This window comes from Episyrphus balteatus, chromosome 2 (assembly GCF_945859705.1).
Source record: "Episyrphus balteatus chromosome 2, idEpiBalt1.1, whole genome shotgun sequence".
Taxonomy (NCBI): domain Eukaryota; kingdom Metazoa; phylum Arthropoda; class Insecta; order Diptera; family Syrphidae; genus Episyrphus; species Episyrphus balteatus.
In genome coordinates, this window is record NC_079135.1 from 76,721,693 (window position 1) to 76,742,837 (window position 21,145).

At 28.6% G+C, this 21,145-nt stretch overlaps 1 protein-coding gene across 14 annotated transcripts in view; it reads right to left on the reverse strand.

The window, feature by feature from the left end:
- Positions 1-21,145, reverse strand: part of LOC129909023 (cAMP-specific 3',5'-cyclic phosphodiesterase) — a 308,658-nt gene that overhangs the window by 46,934 nt on the left and 240,579 nt on the right. Inside the window, exon 1 of one of the 14 annotated variants that reach the window (XM_055985950.1) lies at positions 12,132-12,654. The exons of 10 other annotated variants lie outside the window; for them this stretch is intronic. Coding sequence is in view for 1 of the 4 variants with exons in the window: in XM_055985955.1 (XP_055841930.1) it covers positions 9,692-9,735 (44 nt within the window). In the remaining 3 variants the exon portion in view is untranslated. Of the gene's footprint in view, positions 1-9,691; positions 9,963-10,514; positions 10,893-12,078; positions 12,655-21,145 lie in introns of those variants that run through there. 3 more of the 14 variants (XM_055985949.1, XM_055985948.1, XM_055985955.1) reach the window with 3 other exon arrangements.

Here is a 21,145-nt window from a genome sequence, read left to right on the forward strand (position 1 = left end):
AGAGTTATTATAATACATTAATTTTTTTACCACAAACATTGACGCACACAAACACAACCACAAATTTCTCAACTAAATTATTTTTGACGAAAAACATAAACATAAAACATCACAAATGACTAACTTTAAATTCACATTCAAATTGACACATAAACAATCAAAATTTTTTGTATTCTAAGTTTAAATCAATTTTTGTTTTTTTATTGAAAAACTCTTTTGGAATGAAATATTAATTTTGTAAGATCACGCATATGTAACTTAGACAAAATCTAAATAAGTAGTTTGTGTTATAATGAATACTTTTGAAGCTGAATGCGATGGGAACAACTGGAGTCCTTCACGAGTTTGAAGTTTTTCTTCTTTTTATCAAGATTATTTTCAATTTTTGCTGTTTTTGCTTAAAAAAGTTATTTTTTGTATACTCTACAAGAGCAACCATAACGAATTATTCTCTTATTGGTAACTGTTGAAGTATTTCGTTTTGACATTTATCAAATGTTATATTTCATTATAAGTTTTCTTCCATTATATTTATAAATCCTTTTCCGTAACCAGCTTTGTAGTAGTTATAACTCATTTCTGTTATATTCTATTAATATCTTAACTGTTTATTTTTACTTAGCAGTATACTTGTAGCTGTTTCTTCATTAATGATGAATTCGACGACCATATACTTTTTTTGTAGTCACTTAATCCACTTAACTTTGTTTTATATTATTTTCCAGATAGCCTTGTTTTAACTGTCCAAATCGTTCCTTTGTTTTTTTCTTCGAACTGTATCATTCTGCATTAAATGTTTTAACTTTTAATTTGTAAACAAGAGGTGGAGACTAATTCTCAACACCGAAGGTGGTTTTTACGAAAACTTAATTTAGAAAATAATTCGCAGAGTAAAATAAAAACAAAGCAAAATTTAATACATTATATGAATAAAAAGTTACGTATTCGCCCGAGTGACCCAATTCATATTAATAATCCTGCTCCTAAGACAGTTGATGAATTGCTATTAGAATATGGTTTCAAAAGACATTAATATTTTATTTGTTCAATACGCAAATTTTTTATTTCCTATATTCTATGTTTTATGTGAACCTCATTGAGTATTAAACATCATAGTATTTTGCTACTTTTTTCAATGAAATTCAATTCTACTTAGCTTTGTTTTGAAAACAAAACTGAGCTAAACTTAACTAAAAAATAAAAACCAATCTAGTAAAACAGATCTATATGAATATTTATAATCACGCATTTAAATTAAACTTCTTTAAATCGAAATAAAAATTTTGAATTAAAATAAATTCCTATTTCATTTAACATTTTAAACTTAAACTAATCCTCTTTAACGAAAAAATATAATATGAGGTTCTCTCTTTTGATGATCCGTTTCTTTCAATAGCCATTAAGTTCTTCTTCAACTTCTTTTTTTCAATGTTTCTTATTCCAATGTTTATAAAACCGTATTCTTTTATCAATTTCAAAGTAAATAATCTGACTTTAATTAAAAAACTAATCAAAATCATGCAAATTTTATATAAAAAAAAATATTTTTTCTGGATCAAAAAACAAAAAAAAAATTGTAAAACAAGTTTAAAAAAAACTTACTTTATATAACTTTTTAGCAAAAAAATTTAAAATTAAGTTGAAATGCCATTTTGTAATTTTTAAAAACATCAAAACCAATCAAAGTAACAAATATAAATGCTTTTGTTCAAAACAAAAATAATAATGATTTTCGAAAAAAGAGATTTTTATTTTTTTCTACAAAAATCGTTGGAGCCGTTTCTAAAATAAAAAACTTTTCATAAAATGTGTTCCTGCGTAAACAAGTTATTTATCTCTAGTTTTTTATCCTGTTTTCAAAGAGAATGGAAATTTACTCAAACACTGCAGTTAAATTTCTTATCTTTTGAGATAAATACTACTTTTTTAACTCCTAGCTTTTATATTTATGTGCATGTGCTATAGCGACAGAAAACAGAAAGATGCAGTTTTGTTTTTACTTTTGCCTGAAAATTGTTTCTCGTATCGAAAATATTGTAGAATATTAAAGCCTTTTAAATTTCCTTAGAAAAAAAGGAAATATGTGCATTCTTTTGTATCTGCTATAGTTTTAAAAATAACTCTATCTAGAAGTCAAAGGTATTTTCTCTATATTTCTCGGAATTTGTGTTCGATGGTGCGAACTTTAATGTTAAAAGAATGAGATAGGAAATATCCGAGATACGAATGAAAGGTCAAAAGAACTTCTTTATGCTAAATCAATTGGAGAGTTTGAAGTGTTTTTTTTTTTTGAAACATTTCAAATACATAAAAAGAGTTGATTTGTAGAAAACCCTTGATATTATTCAAAGAAAAATGATGTATGGCGTATACGCAACCTTTTTTCTTTTTTTTTTTGCAAAAAATCTATTTTATTATTTATGTCGTTTTTTACTACAAATAGTCTGCTTGTCATAGAACAGTTTCATTGATACAGAATTTAATATAAAAGGCTAAAGTGTCCTCCATATCCCTTTTTGGTTAAATAATAGTTGGGATATGCAAAAATAATCTTAAACGTGGGTTACGAAAAGACAGCTTTGCCAAAATTCACATGTTTTTTCAGGTGAAGGCAACTTCTTCCTTCGCTAAATGGACTGATTTCATATATTAAATCTACTAAAAACTTAATTACAATTCAAAATATCACAAACCAAACCCACTGTATAATTTGAATTAAATCAAAAAGGTCATACTTTTAATCGAGTTCAAATTCAATCTACCACTGATTACACAGAAGGACGAGACACCACCTGTGAGTGTTATCCTAATAGTAAAAAAAAAAAAACACACAAAAATTTAGTTTTCCTCTTTTATAATTGATTCAAAAATATGTATTCGGAACATGTGGGTTAGAGTGACGTTCACATGGCCTTCTTGCATTTATGTTATATATTTTTTGTGTCCAACTTGAATTGGTCCAACTGTCATTTGTTTTTCAAACGTCTACCTACACAACATGGTTTTTTTTTTAATGTTACACAGTCATATAGTGATTTTCCTTGAAATAACCACCACTACTGGCTGGCCGGCCAATATTGCTTCAACCTATGGTGCGTACATAACATAACGAACAAACGGTAAAAAAAAAACCAACGTCACAGATGACCATGTAAATAATACTTAACGATGTTATCGTGTTTGCAGCTTGCTTGCCACAACCATTTACCCAGTTTGTCTTCCAGTTAACGACCAAAACTAAATACCGGACATGATACGGACAAACATATATTGACTTCTAGGCAGCGGCAAGCAACTAGGGCAAAATGTCATTGCCTGGCTTGAGGTCACAAGACGACCAAGTGAATAAATTGAAGAAAAAATAAAATAAAAATAAAAACAAAAGGAACTCCATGCTGTGTGTGTGCTATGTCACCTCGCAAAAAAAAAAAAAAAAAAAACAACAACTTATATTCGTACTCATGTCCTTGTTTGGAATGGTTATTCTTATTATGAAAGAAAATGCAGATATTAATCCGCAGGATAATGACTTTTGTTCGAATTCTTCTAATATTCTAATATGTAATAAAAATATTTATTTATTTATAGATTACACACACACACACTCATATATATGTTATAACAATCATTTTATTTCGCTTCCTTGCAGGACATTCTTCCAAAAAAAAAAAAATCAAAAAAGATTACAGCACAATGTAGTTGTATGAGTGGGCGTATTTTGAGATACACTTTATCTGTGACTGTTTACAACGCATAGATATTTTTATATTTTTCTGTCGGTATGGCAGTCATGTTGTTTGTGTTACAGATGAAATTAATTTATTACAAAATGATTACAGGAGTATCAGCCAAAGGCAAGAAAAAAATATAGGTATATAAAACATCTTTTCATCTCCATGTTAACCTTCGTACTTTATAAAGCAAAAAAATACACAAAATAACTTCTTATAGCAAATGTTTTCACTTTGAAAGTGGTTTGTAAGTTGTTTTGTAAGATGTATTTATGATTTTTTAATTGTTTATATTTTTTAATTGTATTTTTTTTTTATTTATAAAGTAAACAAAGTCAAACACCACCGATTGAATAGTCTTAATAAATAACTAGGGGAAGATTGCGGGGATTTATAAATACTACTTTGCAAACTTCATAGGAAAACTCATGAATTTTGAGAATTTTTTTTATTTTTAAATGGAAAGGAATTAAAAATTGTCTTGGAATAAAAATATTATATTAGTTTTGTTTTAAGAATAAAAAGTGATGATAAGAACAATAACAATATAATTTGTTGCTCAGAATTTTCAGACATCTTTTTCTAGGAAAAAGAACATAGTAATTTGATAATCTTGTTTACGGGGAGTTTTCTTAAAAAAGACTTTTGTTGGCTTGAATCGAATGAATACTACTAAAAATCTTTTTTTAAATAATTTTCTTAATAATAAATAATAAACTTTAGCGAACCATTCATAGCAAGTGTGTTCTTTAGAAAAAGAAATGGGAGGATAGCAGATAGATTCAAACAGCTCTTTAAAACGCGTTTTACGGAGTAAATTACATCGAGATAAAAATATAAAAAACACCGAGAACTATGACAGAAGTTAACGATAACACTCGAAGAAGTAAGTGTTTCAGTGAAAAACTTTAATCGATTGGTCTAGATGAAATACCCACTGAGTTCTGGAAAAATGAGGAACTTTGAGGCTAAATTATTCTCACTATTCTCATTTTAAAGCTGATCAGCGGTGTCACAATGACCTTTCAGTTGAAAAGTTACACAAGAGTGTTGTGTCCAGATCCAGAGATTGGAAAAACATCGTGATTCCTAGAGAAATTTGCAAAATTTGTGAATTGGTTTTGAATGTGGGACAATCAAGAAGAAAAGGCAGGCCCAAAAATTCCTGGACAAATTCAACGTAACCTCCATTCACCTGAGTCCTCACCAAAATCGATTTTAGGATTGTTATTGGACTTTGGTCAGTTTTTTCTCTCTTTCGTAACTATTTCCCTTAGAAATAATTTGTTGCAAGGGGCTTAAGTTAGAAAGTTTTTAAATCGTGTGATCTTGAGGAATTAAGTTGACTTAACTTCTTTGTATTTATATTAACTTTTTATTTCCAAATAATAAATCTGATCCTAAGAAAGTAAGGGGCTAAGTCAAGAGGGAGACAGAATAAGAATAACCATGTTTTTGCAATACACAAACTAGCTCAAAAAGAATTCTCATATTTTCTAATTTAATAACATTGAAATTTTCCTACTTTCCTTCATAAATTAAAATTTGTCATTGATGTAAACAAAGATTTTTCTTTACTTAACCCCTTAGGACCAAATTATTTGTACAGGTTAAATGGCTTTTAGGAGTTAAATCAACAGTTAAATCAGATTTACAAGAAAAAATTGAAACTTCGATCTGATTTTGCGCAAAACTAATTTTTCTGACTTAAACCCTTTGACACTATTTGTGTTCTGCCGACAGAAAGTTTTTATTGATTTCAAATTAACTTTAATTTGTTATGTTACTACATGTTCTTAAAGTTTTTGTAGTAGATAAATTATACATAAGTTACATACATAAGTACTTAATATTCAAGAAACCATTTTACTTTACAAAGTTTATTATAGTAATTTTCAAGAAACTACAACTTTAAATTTTTACTAAACTATTTTTGAAAATAATGAACTTAAACTTAGTTTTAACTGAAGTGATTGAATAAAATTTAATTAACAAGTTCAAGAAATTTGCTTAAAACTAATGTAATTTTCATTGTTTTTGTCCTCGTTATTACATCATAGGAATAAATTGTCTAGATGTCTGAAATTATCTTATTTCCTAAGAATGCAAAAAGTCACATTTCTGTGATTTTCTTAATAGTTGGAAACCCTCGACCATAATTATTACGTACGTCAGCATCTATAACCGATGTTCTTAATGTCGCAATTGAACTATACAATTAGTAATAAGTCAAAAATATTTTGAAGCTATCTTTCCTTCATTTAAATACATATATTTAAAAAAAAATTAGTGCTTTCCTTGATAAAAAAGATAGGGATCTTAATCGTGACCTAAAACCGGAGGTTGCTAAAAATGTAGAAAGAATAATTGACTGTACAATCAATCATAAACTGCAAAAAAGTGTATATAAAAACAAAAGTCACTCTTCAATAAAAACTATGATGAAAAAGAAGAATGAAATCCATTGTTTTAAGGCAAATCTATTTCCATTTAGAGAAAAAACACGAAATTCTAGAAATAATTAACAATCAGTTTGGTTGGAACAAGTGTGTTCAAACCACACAAAGATATCAAAATCACAAAAAAAACATTAACCAACCTCAAAAATTATAAAGTAGTGACGAGTACAGAAATCTAACTGAGATTTAAATCTCTTTATAGGCAACATTTCCAATTTCAAGATAAGATTTTAACAAAAATGTTTTTATGACTAGAACTTTTTTTGTATACTATTTATCTATTTGTATAAGAATAATCAGAATTAAACAACAAAATAAAAAGAAGACATACAAGACTGAAAGATTGTAGATAAATAAATTATACATAGACATTTATTTTGTTCATATTGTACTATCTATTCATTGATGAAGAAATAACGATAGTGTCCCAAAAATATCACATTATCATGTTTCTACCTGAAAACTAAAAAATGTATAAATGGATTCAACATAAATTAAATTTTCGTCATCAAATACAAACAAATATGAGTGTTAAAAAAAGAAGCTTCCCGTCTCTCTTCATCTCTTTTTCATTAGAAGGTAAGAGAAATATTGAAACACCCTGTATTAACCAAATATACATATTACTTAACATGAATCTTTCAGAATTAAAAGTTCTAATAGCTAATAAACTTATTGTTAATTAACTAACGGGGAAGTTTGAAGAAGTGCATGTTCTATTTTAGAACAAAAAGATAATTAAAAAGTTAGGATTTTTGTATTATGATTAGTTTGCAAAACCCACTGTTAACTTTAATAGCTAAGTCGACCTAGTGTGCGCTTAATTAAAATCCAATGAAAAGTTTGAAGTGTGCATGTGCAAAAAGGGGGGTATTGAAATATATTAGAAACACAATATTTTTCTTACGATAATGGATTTTTGATTTTTAAAACTTATTGATTTTTAAAACGATTCCTAAACAATGTAACTTAATGGATAAGTTGTTATTCAATCCCTTAATAGTAAATATATTTTCTTAAATTTATAATATCATCGCTACACTGTCTTAGATAAAAAAAAATGTATGTAAATCAAAAATGCTGAAGAATGAAATATAAAGAAATAATTTTATCATATTAAGGAATGCCAAATTCAAAATAATTTATTTGAGTATAAAATGTTTATGTAAAATATTTGAATTAAATTAAATAGATCAAATAAAAGTATAAAATATAATTGCAAAAAAAAAATATTAGGAACGTAATTGAATGCAATATTTGAGTACTATGAAAATTCAAAAAAATAAAAAAAAAAATAATTTTTTTTTTAATTATTTATAAGTGATTTAAATTAAAATAAGAAATTGAAGAGATGAGGAAAGAAGGATTGAGTTATATTTTTGAAAAAAAAAAAAAAGAATTACATTTATATTTAAAACTTGTTTTGTTTAATAAATACATTGTGCAAGTTTTTTCAAAAAAATTTTGAGAAATCGATTGGCATCATTAGTTTTTGGATTATCGGTACGACTTCGAACAAAATTTTTTTCGGAAGTTTTTTCAATAATTTTAAGCATTTTGCCCAGTTTAAAGTAATTTTTCTTGTTTATTGCTATTTTTTCGACTCAAACGTTATTTGCTACAAGCATAAAACAAATAAACAATTTTATGCATTTTATTTAACAATTTAGCAAATTTTTGTTGAAATAATTAAAAAATTTGGATTTTTTTTGCATTGTTATCGTTTTATTATGTTTTATTGAAGTAACTAAAGCAAATTACAGATCCAATTTTGAAAATTTCTGTTCTTAAACGTCGGTAATGAAAAATACTTTAAAATCTATGTGTTAAAAATTGCCGGTGTTGCCGTTTTGTTTTTTTAAACTAAAAATAAATTTTTTTTCAAAACTTTTTTTTTAAACTTCATAAATAAAATGATGTATAAGGATTATTTAGATTATTTACAGAAAAAAATTATATGGGAGTGAATTATAAGATTAAATCGTTTAGGCGCTAGAAGCAATTTTCTCACAAATCGGCATCAAATGTAAAAAAAATATATTAAAACACAACGGCATTCGTTACTAAGATATACATTTTTACAAAGCCAGTAGTTTATGCTGGTAATAAATAACGTTTGAGCAGAAAAAATAGCAATATAAACTAGAAAAATGACTTTAAACCGGGCAAAATGCTTAAAATTATTAAAAAAAAACTTCCAAAAAAAATGTTGTTCGAAGTCGTACCGATAAATCGAAAAACTAATGATGCCAATCGATTTCTCAGGTCCGAAATAGGGGGAAACAGTCAACAGCGCACTTGTTAAAAATTTCAACTTGCACAGTGATATCAAAACATCAATCTGGAAAGCTTTGGTTTTGTAGAATTGTAAAAAAAAACGTTACTCTTATCATTTTTCCGGCAATCTATCATTATGTGTGTAAACACTATGAGGTGGAAGGTGTAAGGAATCTAGAAGAGACAAGTGATTCAAATGTATATTGACTTTTCTAAAGGGTATGAAAACAAGTTGATTCATTTTTCAGAAAATTGAAAAAAACTGGTTATAACTTAATTACAATTTTATTTGTTAAAAGGGTCAAAGCTCTTTTTTTTTTTAAATATATTTTAAAAACTCTAATTGAAAAATTATCAGATCTCCGCAACCTATTTTATATCAAATTTGAAAATTTATTTATCCTCCAAAGGTTTAAAAAATAAGTTGCTTATAATCGGAATTCAAGTTTTTTTTTCAGAGCAAGTTAACAATATAAGCGGAAATGGTACAGTTAAAAAATTGTAATTGTGACTTAATTTGACATGCTAATTGATAAAGACAGAAGAAAGTTTGTTTTTAGGGAAATAGAAGTATTAGTAAGTAGTACCGAAACACCCTGCAAATAAATGCTATTATTTCGATTCAGATTTAATATTCTGATTGAAAAACACAATTAAGTAAAATTCTGTTTTTTTTTCTGTATTGTTTGAAAAATTAATTTTTAACTCTCTCAAAGTAATGAAAACCTACATCAATTCTAGTTAACACGGCAGTACAGCATTTCATTCATAGGGTGTATAGGAAATAGTTCACGACTATGTTATTTTTTTATAAATGGAAACTTAAAATGTTAGCATATCCAGTTGAAAAAATAAAAATAAAAAATACTTCAAAAATGTCAAAACGTGAATAAATTTTAAATTTAAATTAATTATTTCTTAATAAAATAAAAAAGATATGCACATCAAAGCATTTCAATATAAATTTTTTTTGGAAATGTTCTAAATTTTGTACAAAAGTTTAAAAAAATCAATATTGACAAAAATGTATGTACAATTTAAACAATAAATGAAAAAAACAATCAAAAATTATTGCATTCATTTACAAAAAAAAGAAGGGTAGGTAAAAAAAAGATAGTTAACAAAAAAAAAAAAAAAGTAGAATCATGATAGGTAGTTGGTAAGAAATGTAATGTTTTTTTTTTTTTTTTGAATTTTTTAATTTTAATGACAAAATATACCTACATAGTTATCAAATTTCTGATCAAATGACAACAGCAACACTTCATAGCACGAAAACGATCACATTAATTGTCAATAAATTTTTTTTCTTTTTTCTTGTTGATTTCTGTTTTCGTTTGCTGCTGTTAAAATTTTTCATCTTCTTCTTCGCTTGTTTATTATTGATTCGTAAATATTATTCATTTGGGCCAGACCCACAACACCAGCAACAGCAGCAGCAGTATTATAGGTAGTTGTAGATAGTCGTATGTAGTAATTTTTTTTTTTGTATTTCTTTTTGTTTTTTTATAATTTTACGATCAAAATAATTGATAAACGAATTTAAAAAAAAAAAATCAAAAAAAAAATGATATATAACTAAAATTCAAACAATAAACAATATAATCAGACTCAAGATTACTCTCAGTAGTACTTTTTAGATAGTCTTTTTTTTTTACTCTCTCTTTCTCGTATGCTCTTGTACTCTTTCTTTCTCTCTCTCTCTCTCTCTCTCTTTCTCTGTTGCTCTCTATGAATCTCTTCTTTTTGTCTCTTTCTCTTTCTATTTTCTTATCAAATGATAACTTATAGTATTAAATTGAACCACACCACAGTTATTATTATTAATTTACTACTTATCAACATTACTTTTGTTAATATTACTCTACACATAAATTACTTATTCAATTGTATTACTACAACAACAACAACAAACACCAATTTTATTGCACTTTATCTCAACGATATGATAATTAATTAGTATTTTGTTTTTTTCTTTAAACTTTTTTTTCGATGACGACAAACTCCATTGAATACACAAGAAGGCCTGTCATATTGTTTTACGAACCATTACGTACAGATGGAGTTACTTTATTCATAGGTAGATTTTTTTCATTTTATTCCTTTGTGCAACAATTTAAATCACTTTATGTGTAAATCTGATCGAAATAACTATCCACACACACACAGTAAAGAAAAAGGAAAAAAAAGATACACTGCTTGTCAATTGGCACTAATTTAGATTTAGATACTAAATCCCAGCAATGTCAACTGCAGACGGAAATTGCATTCTATTTCAAGTCACCGAATGGAGAGCTTTGGTTGGTTATTTTATTTTTTATTTTTTCGTTCTCTCGAATCTCGATAACGATGGATGTGATGGAAGACACGGTTTTTTTTTCGTTTATAAGTTTTTTTTTTTTTAATTTTTTTTTGGTCGCGCTTTTCAATTAAATTTCAGTTTTTTTTTTTTTTTGTATAATTTGTTGATTTATATTTTTTTTTTCTCAAACTACTTCATGTGTAGAGAGATACCACTATAAATATAATTAAATGGGACAAACTACTTTATTTTTATTTTCTCTATCAACCCAGATAAGCAACCGATTGTGGGGTATGACGTAGATTGTATATAGATATATATATATAAATTTTTTTTTCTTTAATGATTGCACGGAAAACAGAATGCCGAATACGAGAAATGCGAATAATATATAAAACGAAGAATGAAATTTTGAAATGAAATACCATAAAGAAAAAAAAAATCAGATCAAATCGATTTGGAAAGCGGATTCTCTGAATGGTAAAACCATCAACCATCTAAGATGATGATGTTGAAATTGTTGTTGGGTGGCTGGCGGGAGACATGGATGAAGGGATATGCATCATAAATCCACCAGGGGAAGAAGCACAAACAAGAACACACAAAAAAATGAAAAAAAAAAGAGTCTCCTCCGCAATATTGTTCCGAATGAGATGTGTACCTACTTGTTAAGGTTTTTTTTTTTTTTTTTTAATTTTTTGCTTTGAAGTGCGTTAATCGGCTTAAATACACTTAAAATTATTAATTACTTAATTTCGAGGTGAGAATATTTTTCTCTTTTACGTAAGTTTAAAGCCTAAAATTCCAAAAACAAAAAAAAAGCAACACCTTTTCAGACTTTCTGTGTATGACGGTGGTAGACAGAAAATTATTCACACCACATGAAGGCTTCTTTGAAAAGTCGAACTTTTTTAATTAAAGACCCAGATAAGATTTTATAAACAATTATGTGTATCATCAAAACTCAAGTCGAGAAAAGGTTTTAAGAATAAAAAAATGTGCAATTTGCGGTCTTGACTGAGAATAAAATTTTGTTATTTTTTGAGGTCGACTTCTAAGAGAGAAGATATACAAAAAAAAAAAGGCTTTTTTGTCGTTCTTTTTTTTTTTTTTTAATTCTACGTCACTAATAGAGAAGTTTTCATATATGAAGAATCGGTAGCAGATTATATATTTGGGAGGTATGCGATAGCTTTTTTTTGTAAAGATTGGTAGGTATTTCACTTCTAGGATCTAGATTGAAAGAAAAATAAAATATTTTGTTTGTATTCTATTCAACATGGATTAAATTTTTGATTTATTTTTTTACTCGAAAACGTTTTTTTTTTGTTAGAATTCCGAAAACGAGAACGATAATAGTACCAACAACGGCGAAAACGAATACGACGACGACGCCATTTTGAGAGATGTTCTACGTAAATGTCACACACTGAACTTTTAGCTGTCTATGCTAAAAAGCTACTTGCCATTGCTTGCCGCGGCAGAATAGACGACGACTCACATACATAGGAGAGATGGCGATGGCAATGTGTATAAAACGGGCTTGCCAGAAATAGCAAAAAAAAAAAAAAAGACTTGAATAAAGCAGAAAAAAAAAACACGAAAAGAGAAGCTGAATCGGATACACAGTAGACTGAGCGCGAGCTAGACAATATATAGCTACATGCTGCTATACAACATTACATATGTTATAAATGGTATATTTTCCGCCACAATAATAACAACAACAACAACAAATCCAACAACACCAATGATGATGATGGTGAGTATAGCAACAATGCGACATCAATCAAAAGCAAAGCGCGTTGGAGCGAACCGAAGAGCACGCATTATGGAATCCGTTCGAGCAGAAGAATTCGCTCGCACACACAAAATCCGTACGGAGAGAATAACATTATATTGATGTTTTTTTTTATTATTTAAATAAATATAAATATATCATGGAGAATGGAGTGTAGAATGTAGAAAAGTCAGTTGTTTTGCAAAAAAAAAAAAAAAAAATTGATAAAAGAAGTATTATAGAAAACCGGTGCGATGGACTTGGATGATGGACTCAGAAAACCCGTATACCGCACCACCACTATCAACGACACACGACGAGAAAACGAGAAAACTTTTAGAGAGAAGAGTTTATTATTTCGAACGACGAACAAGTTGAGTTGTTTTGTATTAGGGTTTCTCCATTTTTTACCTTTATAAAAGAGCTACTATACACAATATTATGGATGATGATGATAAGGAAATTGAGCTATGTCACTTCAAAAATAGCCTGGGAATATTATTTTTACTCCAAATCGACGACACAACACGACGACGACCTACTGAGCTATTCCAACAAGCATGATGGAGAATCTTATCTGCGTAAGGTTTGTTGGTTGTGTACATGATGATAGAAAACCCATGTTCATGGCCGTGTGGTGGCTGGTGGAGCAACAGTACGTGCGCAGATATGCGGTTTTTTTTAGAGAAGAATTAAATAAGAAAAAAAAAGTCTGATAACAAGAGGAATAGGTATTAACAAAAAAAAAAACGACAACGACTGGCGGAAGAAGTGAAGTGGCATCTATAGAGACTTTGCTAGAAGTTGTTTTTTTTTTTTTTGTTATTTTAAATTAGAAAAAAAAAATCATATTGAGAAAGCTTAAATCTGCTCTCAAAAAGAAGAAGCTTATTAGAAAGTTATAGAGGTAAGTATTGAGTTTGACTCTCTCTCTCTCTCATTCTCTCTTGTATGTTATTGTTGATTGAGAGGCATTTTTTTTTTGTTTTCGGTATGATAATGCGCAACTCAGCCAAAAGGATGTTAGGTGATATCCACTACATACTCAGAATGCAACGAGTATTTAATTTTCTCAAGGATTTCAAAACAAGAAAACACTATGGTTCATTGATATAAGTCCATTCATAATTTTTTAGGATTTTGTTTGTGCCAACTTTTAATATGGCGGCAGGGTTAGAATGAACACAGGTGACATGACAAATTGGTGACTTTTTGGCAAGCGTTTCATGAATTACCCCTTCTTTCCGTAGGTATCCACCCCGGAAATACTGAGATAAAATTATAAAATTTGAAATGGAAAAAAAAATGAGTGCCTAAAGAAAACAGAGCTTAGTCTGACTCCTTTCAACCATTTTTTTTAATCATCAAATTTGTAGAAAAATTAATGTGTTTTTTTTTTTTTGAAAAGACGTACCGTACGTTCCGAAACTGTATTTTCCTTACCAGCATAGCCGTAATACTACCACAAAAACTCCGCAAACCGTCTACTGCCGGGGTTGAACCTGCCCGACAAACAATTTTGGCTCTATAAAGCTTTACAGATGCAATTGTTGCTTCTGTAAAGCATTACAGAAGCAAATTGTTAGTAGGGTGACCCCTTGTTTTTTAGGCTAGGATCTCTCCATTGAACATTGTGATTGTGTTAAGGCGGACTTGAAAAGTGGTCTCTAGCAACTGGCAGGATGAAATTTCAAAAGATCGGGAATAGATGTCCTTATCCACGGTAAATTGCCTGTGGGAGTTTCATGGAGTGCGTCTTACATGAACTAACATAAAAACTTTCCTAGACGACATTGTCAATTATGAAAAACATTGATCGAAAAACATTGAGCTTAATGCAGCTGATCTGAAGTCAATATTAAAGGACACATCAACTCAGCCCAAGCAGTAAAGACCAGCGTTACCACTTGCAGCAAAAAAGTCGAAGTAGATTTGAAGAAAAAATGAAAGTAGATTGAGAAAAATCGAAGTAGATTTCAAAATATCATTTTTTAATAAAAATCCATCTTAAAAAAAAATTATTTTCTTAAATTTATTTAAGTTAAATAATTTAATTAGTAAAAACAACTAAAACCAAAAATTTGAATTCCTTCAAACTCTATATTTTCGGTATAAATATTATTTCAATACATTTTTTTATAACAATTTTTAGTCAAATATTTGGTTTTCTGCAAAAAGAAGTAGAATTGGCTTATATTTTGATAACTTGAAGTAGATTGTAACAGAGATTTTAAAATGAAGTAGAATTCGTTATTTTCGTGATGGTGCGAAGTAGGAAGTAGATTTAATTTTTTTTTGAAAAAAAGAAGTAGATCTACTTCAATTGAAGTAAAGTGGTACCACTGGTAAAGACTGATGCCAAGTTGTCACTGACTATTACTATTGTCATTTTTTCAGCATTACGTAAAGCAAAGTTTCTTGGAGATCTGATTGCTGAGTTATATAAATCTAAGCATTTTTTTTTTCTTAAATTCGGAGGCAGATAGAAATATTCGGACCAAAGTCTCACAGTGAACTGAACAGGCCTATGCATTTAGGCAAACAAATTAAAAAAATTATTTTTTTCAGATTTTCGATTTACAAAGGGTACCCATTGCTGAAACAAAGCATTTATAAAAATTTAATTCAAGTTCATCGAGTGAATTATTGTTTTTTTTTTTTTTTAGTTCTATTATAACTGAAAACAAAAGGTTTCTGTTTCCTGAGATATTTCCAAACAAACATTTTTTTTCTTACATTCCGAAGCCGATATCTCTGGTCTGCAAAATTTAACTTTTTTTTCTCCTTCAAATAATTTTTTGATATTATGAAAGATTAAGACTTTCCTGAATCTAAATCTGAGGTCGAACTACGGCATACGTTCGTTAACGTTTTGACTATTGCTTTCTCTATTTAATTAGAAGAAAATGATAGAGACATAAAGCGTCAATACGTTAACGTACGTATGCCGTAGTTCGACCCCTCCCGAGTCGAACTTTATGTATGAATTTAGTACTCAAAGTACTTAATAGAATCTACTTAAATACTTTTCATTTTAAATTGAACCTAAATATGAACTTTGAATACTTACTAAACTCAGTATCTCCTGAGAAACCTTCACGACTAATAATTAACGCCTTTGAAAACTGAAAATAGTAGTTTAATTCTAAATATTCTATTTGTGTCCTAAATTTTTAGACCTAAGTATGTACTTGAAAAATTCTTTGAGCTTGGAAAATACCATTGACACTATTAAAGCTCGGTTGAGACTATTAAAACTCCAAACACTTTTTAGTCCTAAATGTTCATGTCTCTAGAATTTTTAACCCTTAAATTTGTATTCTTTAATCTGGGCTGAAACTTTCGAAACTCCAAATACTAGTTAAGTCCTAAAGGTATAGGTTCAGACAAGCACGATCTTGTCCATTGTCTCTTGCACTTGACACGTTAAATGCTATTCGAAGTAGGTCATTCGGCGAGAATGGGTCAATCGGCGAGCGTGATTTTAATATTATTAGTTTGAAATAAAATAATAATAATTTATAAAAACCAGCGTACCCTGGAATATGAAAAAAAAAATGAATTTGTGAAATAAAATATAAAGAAAAAAACAGTGAAAGTGAAAAAAAATTAATATTGTAGTGAATTTTTTTTTAATTGCTCTAGGTATAGAGCAAGATTAAGTTTCGTGTCAAAAACAAAAATTTGAGGTTTTAGTTAATGATAATGGAGAAGTAAAAAAAAGTGATTATCGTCATGAAGTCCGGCGGTCTGTGCATCGGTACGTCTGTGCGTCGTCAAACTAAGTTGTAGTCTAAACGGTTGGACGGTTTTTCTTGAAATTTAGTACAGATAATTTTTTAGTAATTGCGGTTTTTTTTTTAATATCTCACTTAAAAAGTGAACCTCCCACACACAATTTTTGAGCTTAAAATTTTCTCGAAAACGGCTTTAACGATTTCGAATAAAATAACTGAGCACACTTTGTTCAGAGGATTTTAAGAGCATGCTCGATATGATGCTTGATGTGTTCGGGACTCTTTTCTGAGCTTAACAGGTAAAATGCCTAATGATCTGGATCAATATAGAAACAGTATTATATACATTTTTTACTCTTTAACATCAAATGATTTTTTATAATAAATAAAAGTAATCGTTTTTTGTTCTTTAAGTTATTAAGGACCATTTTCTGAATCGAAACTTAAATAATTTTTGTTAAACATAAGCTCTCATTCCCTACTTTTTCGCTTAAACTGTCACAACATAAGGATTTATGTTTCACTTAAATGCTTAAGTTTCAATTCCGCAAACGGCTCTTAAAGTTTACTTAGCTAAGTAGGTAGGTACTTACCGAAAAAAAAAACGACTATACCCATTTTATTTAACGTGAACATTAATTCTACCGTAGTTAGTAATTGTAGGACCTAGCAAGAATATTTAGACCCTAATGAGAGTAAAAAAGCCTATAGGTAGAATTTTTGAAAATAAGTAGAATAAATAGGACTAAATGAGTTTTTGTAGTGTATTTAGGTTTTAAAAAAAGGGTTAATTAGATTTTTTTTTGGTCCTAAATAACTACCCAAAATTGGATTTTTTCCGATAACCGACTATTTGCGGTCTTAAGTAGAGGTTATTTTCTTTAGAAATTAAGTGATATTTATGGTCTATTAAATCTTAATAGAGAATGTTTGGGATTAAAATATGTTTTAAATAGTGCCAAATGTTCGACTCGGGCTGGTTTCACAAAAATTCTATCAGGTACCATTTTTGTAAAAATGATTTTTGAAAAATGTGAGTAGCTTCTAAAAAATCAGCCTTTTATATTAATTTGAACTTATTTAAAATTAAAACTATTTGTCGCATTGAGCTCAAATATGTTCTTTTACATTCATGTTTACTCATTTTTCAAAATGAGACATTGTGAAATCTCTCACTTTTTAGTAAATCCTACATGAACAAAAGCACCTTAATTAAGGAAAATGTAAAATATCAATGCCCATTATATTTAAAAAGTCAAATATGTAAAGAAAACAAAAATAAAATACATTAAACAAAATCTTTACGTGTTTTGTAATTTTGTATACTATTTTTTCTATTTACAAATATCTTATTTGTAATAAACCATTCGATAAACTACCTTGTAAAGCTTCAGATTTGTTTCTCCTAGAAACTAAATTTCCCACTTTTCTTATAGTTTTTGATGTGCTGAGTTAGAATCCGAAGTCAAAAAAAATCTATCACGTCAGGATTTTATAATATTCGCATTAAAGTATCACAAAATCAAAATCTCAAAAAAACTACTTTATCTCAAAAACCAGAGCTGACCGAAATTTTTTGAGTTCGGATTCAAAATCAGCACACTAAAGTCCACACTTTTGTTCTAGAGAGAAAGATATATTAATTTTTAGAGATCAGTTTCTTTATGGTAAGATATGCCAAACCTACTAAACTTACTTAAATTAAGATATCTCGGAGAAGAAAAGAGATATTGAGAAGATTGAAATTGTATTTGAAAAAAAAAATTAGTTCTTTTATAAACCGTATCAATTTTAATTGAAACGATTACATTGTGCCAAAATATTTCTTCGAAAACAGCAAAAAAATGGGTTTTTGAGATTTTCTAACGGGATTATCTAAAAAACGTGACGTGCTAGGTCAATTCTGACTTTAGATTCGGAATCAGCATACAAAAATCCTTTAGAAAAGTAAAGTTTTATTTAAAGGAGGATTTCCTTGCAGACCAGTGATTATTTGACCAAACTCTCGAAATTAGTTTTTAATTAAAAATATCAGTTTATAATCAACAGGCCTGTTACAATTTTTTTTTTCAGATTTGCGAAAGAAAAATTTAAATACCTACATATGTAGGTATGCTGCAAATATTCGCATCCGCATCCGTAAATGCGGAACTTCCGCATGAATTGGGACATCCGCCTTCACATCCGTAATAAGTTGCGACGCCGAAGTTGGGCGGAGCCGGCTAATGGCGCGTACCATTGGGAGTCACATTGAGTAATGGTCTGTGACTGATTTTTTTTAGCCTAAACACAGACAAAATGCAAAAGTCTTAATTTTATAGGCCGTTTTCACTAGAGCCCAAAATGAGATAATTTCGCAAATTATCTCATTCCAAATGTATAGGAATTTTTTAGAATTTGGAATGCTAACTGACCTAATTTGAGAAATTATAAAATTTTATTAATAGAGATCATTCTTTCCGGACAAAAAAAGCAATTGCCGGTGAAGACTTTAACAACAATTTCTACCCACTACACAAGGCAGTTTTCCAAGGGAGCACTTATTTAGTAACACGGGCTTAATTAACCAACCTCTGTGTAACCGACTTAATGCAGAGAAGGTGGCGATATTACTTTTTATTTAGTCTAATGCACCTCTTTTTATTTTCTCTCATTAAATACAAATAAATGTTCAATATGCTCCAAATAATGTCAAAACATAGAAACAAGAATTGTTAAATAGAACTTAAACTAAATTCAGTCCATGACCCGAGAAATTAAAAAACCAAATATAATTACAAATTAACTACATTTTTTTCACGGTGGTTTTCACAAATTCAAAAGAAGGTGTTATAAAGGATTCCCAACTCTCTTGAATACTCTTCTATATTGACCTAGGTCCCTCGCAGTATTCAAATATCTTAACTAGGTCTTATCTGTGTAAGTTAAGAAGTAGAAGCAGAAGGCTACGAATATATTGTGCAAGTTGCGGTGCCTACGCGACGCGATCGTAGTAACTAATTCAGACCCTCTTGAGCTAACAATTTGTACTCCGCCGCTACATGGCATGTAAATAAAAACACTTGTTGATGGTATAATAAATGATGAAGATAATATAATGGCCATTCACAACCCAATACTTCGAGTATTTAGTTAACAACTTAAGTTTTGAATTTATGCAAAAAAAAAACAAACTCCATTGATTTGATGCAAATATTTATTTTTGATGACCAAATATGAAATATAAAACTTCAATTAATGGCAAACACGCATTGACTTGTAATATTCGTCAAAAACAGAAATTTTGATGATGAATATTTCAAGAGAAGAAAATGTTACGTATACACCATAGTGTACGCTCAATTGACATTTCCTAAAGGTAACCAAATAATATTAACATCTGACGTTTGCAATGCTAACGCGGCTACAAAGAAAATTTATACAACTTCGCTCTCTCATAATTAACAGATTATGTACGCTTTTTTACATTTTATAGAGGACAAGGTTTAGCTAACCTTGAATTATTTAATTGAACTTTTATATTTTTAAGATGTTTTAATAAAACTATTAATCAGTTACTGTACCAGACAATTTAAAATCTTTTTTTTTATTTTATAGTTTTAATTCATTTTTCATTTTGCAAGATCATTATCTTTTGTCAATAACTTTATTTTTAATTCATTTGATTTTTGAAATAGTAGGTAAACAATTAATTGAATTGATCAAAACACAGTTTCAAAGTTTCAATATACCATGTATCGAAATACTTGCATTCCATAGAAATATTTTCTCAAACATAATATTACTCATACACCGTGTATGCCCAAAGTGGAAAAATTCTTATTTTTTGTTTGTTTACAGCTTACTTTAAGTTATAATTATCAATTGAAGAATTAAAAAAAAAAAACACATTTCATTCACAATCAAAAGCATTAAGATGAATGAAAATGTGTTTAAACAAATGGAGTAAAATACTCCATTCAACAAGAACAAAAAAAAAATTATAATTTGAAAACAAAGTTAATTTTAATTAATACAAGTGTATTATCTGTTTTGATAATTATGTTTATTTAAGTAATAAACAAAACTTGAAAAATGTTGTTATTGAATTAATGATGATTGACATTCTATACACGATTATGAGTATATAAAATATAATAATATAAAAATCCATATTTGTGGGGGAACTCAAGTAATTTCAAATGTTCTTTTAGGGATGCCGCTATTCAAAATATTTGTTTTTTAAACATTAATAGAGGAGAAGAGGATGCTTTTGTCACACAAAATCCGATAACCAGCTAACCAGCATCGACTACACGGGTATTGGGAACACATTCTTATGGGGGGATTTAACACGTAAAAATCGGTGTCATTTAGCCGGTGTGAAATGGGCCTAAAAAAGTAAAAATTTAACGAAGTTTTGAATGATGGAACTACTTCTCAAGTAGCACAAAAGTCTAAAATACACCAAAATATTTGGTGTATTTTTTGCACTTTCGTGATATACATTTTCAATATAAAAAATACACCATTTTCTCGTATATAATAAACTCCGGTGGTTTAAAAAATATACCGATTTTGGTGTATAAATGGCGCTAGGGGTATATTAAATGATCTGGTTTTTGGTGAAAATTATCCCTTTGAAATTGAAAAATACACAATAAATCTATGGATAAAATACACCATTTAAATTATTCTGATTTAAAATGTGAGCCAAAGTTTATTTTTTACCTCAAACAGTTTGATGAATTCTAATTCACACCATTTCTTATGAAATAAATGAAAATGAATTTTTATTCACTTTCATAATATTGCTATAAGAAACTAATGGTTAAATATGAATTTGTTTGCCTAAGTTTAAAACGAAACACATTCTGTCT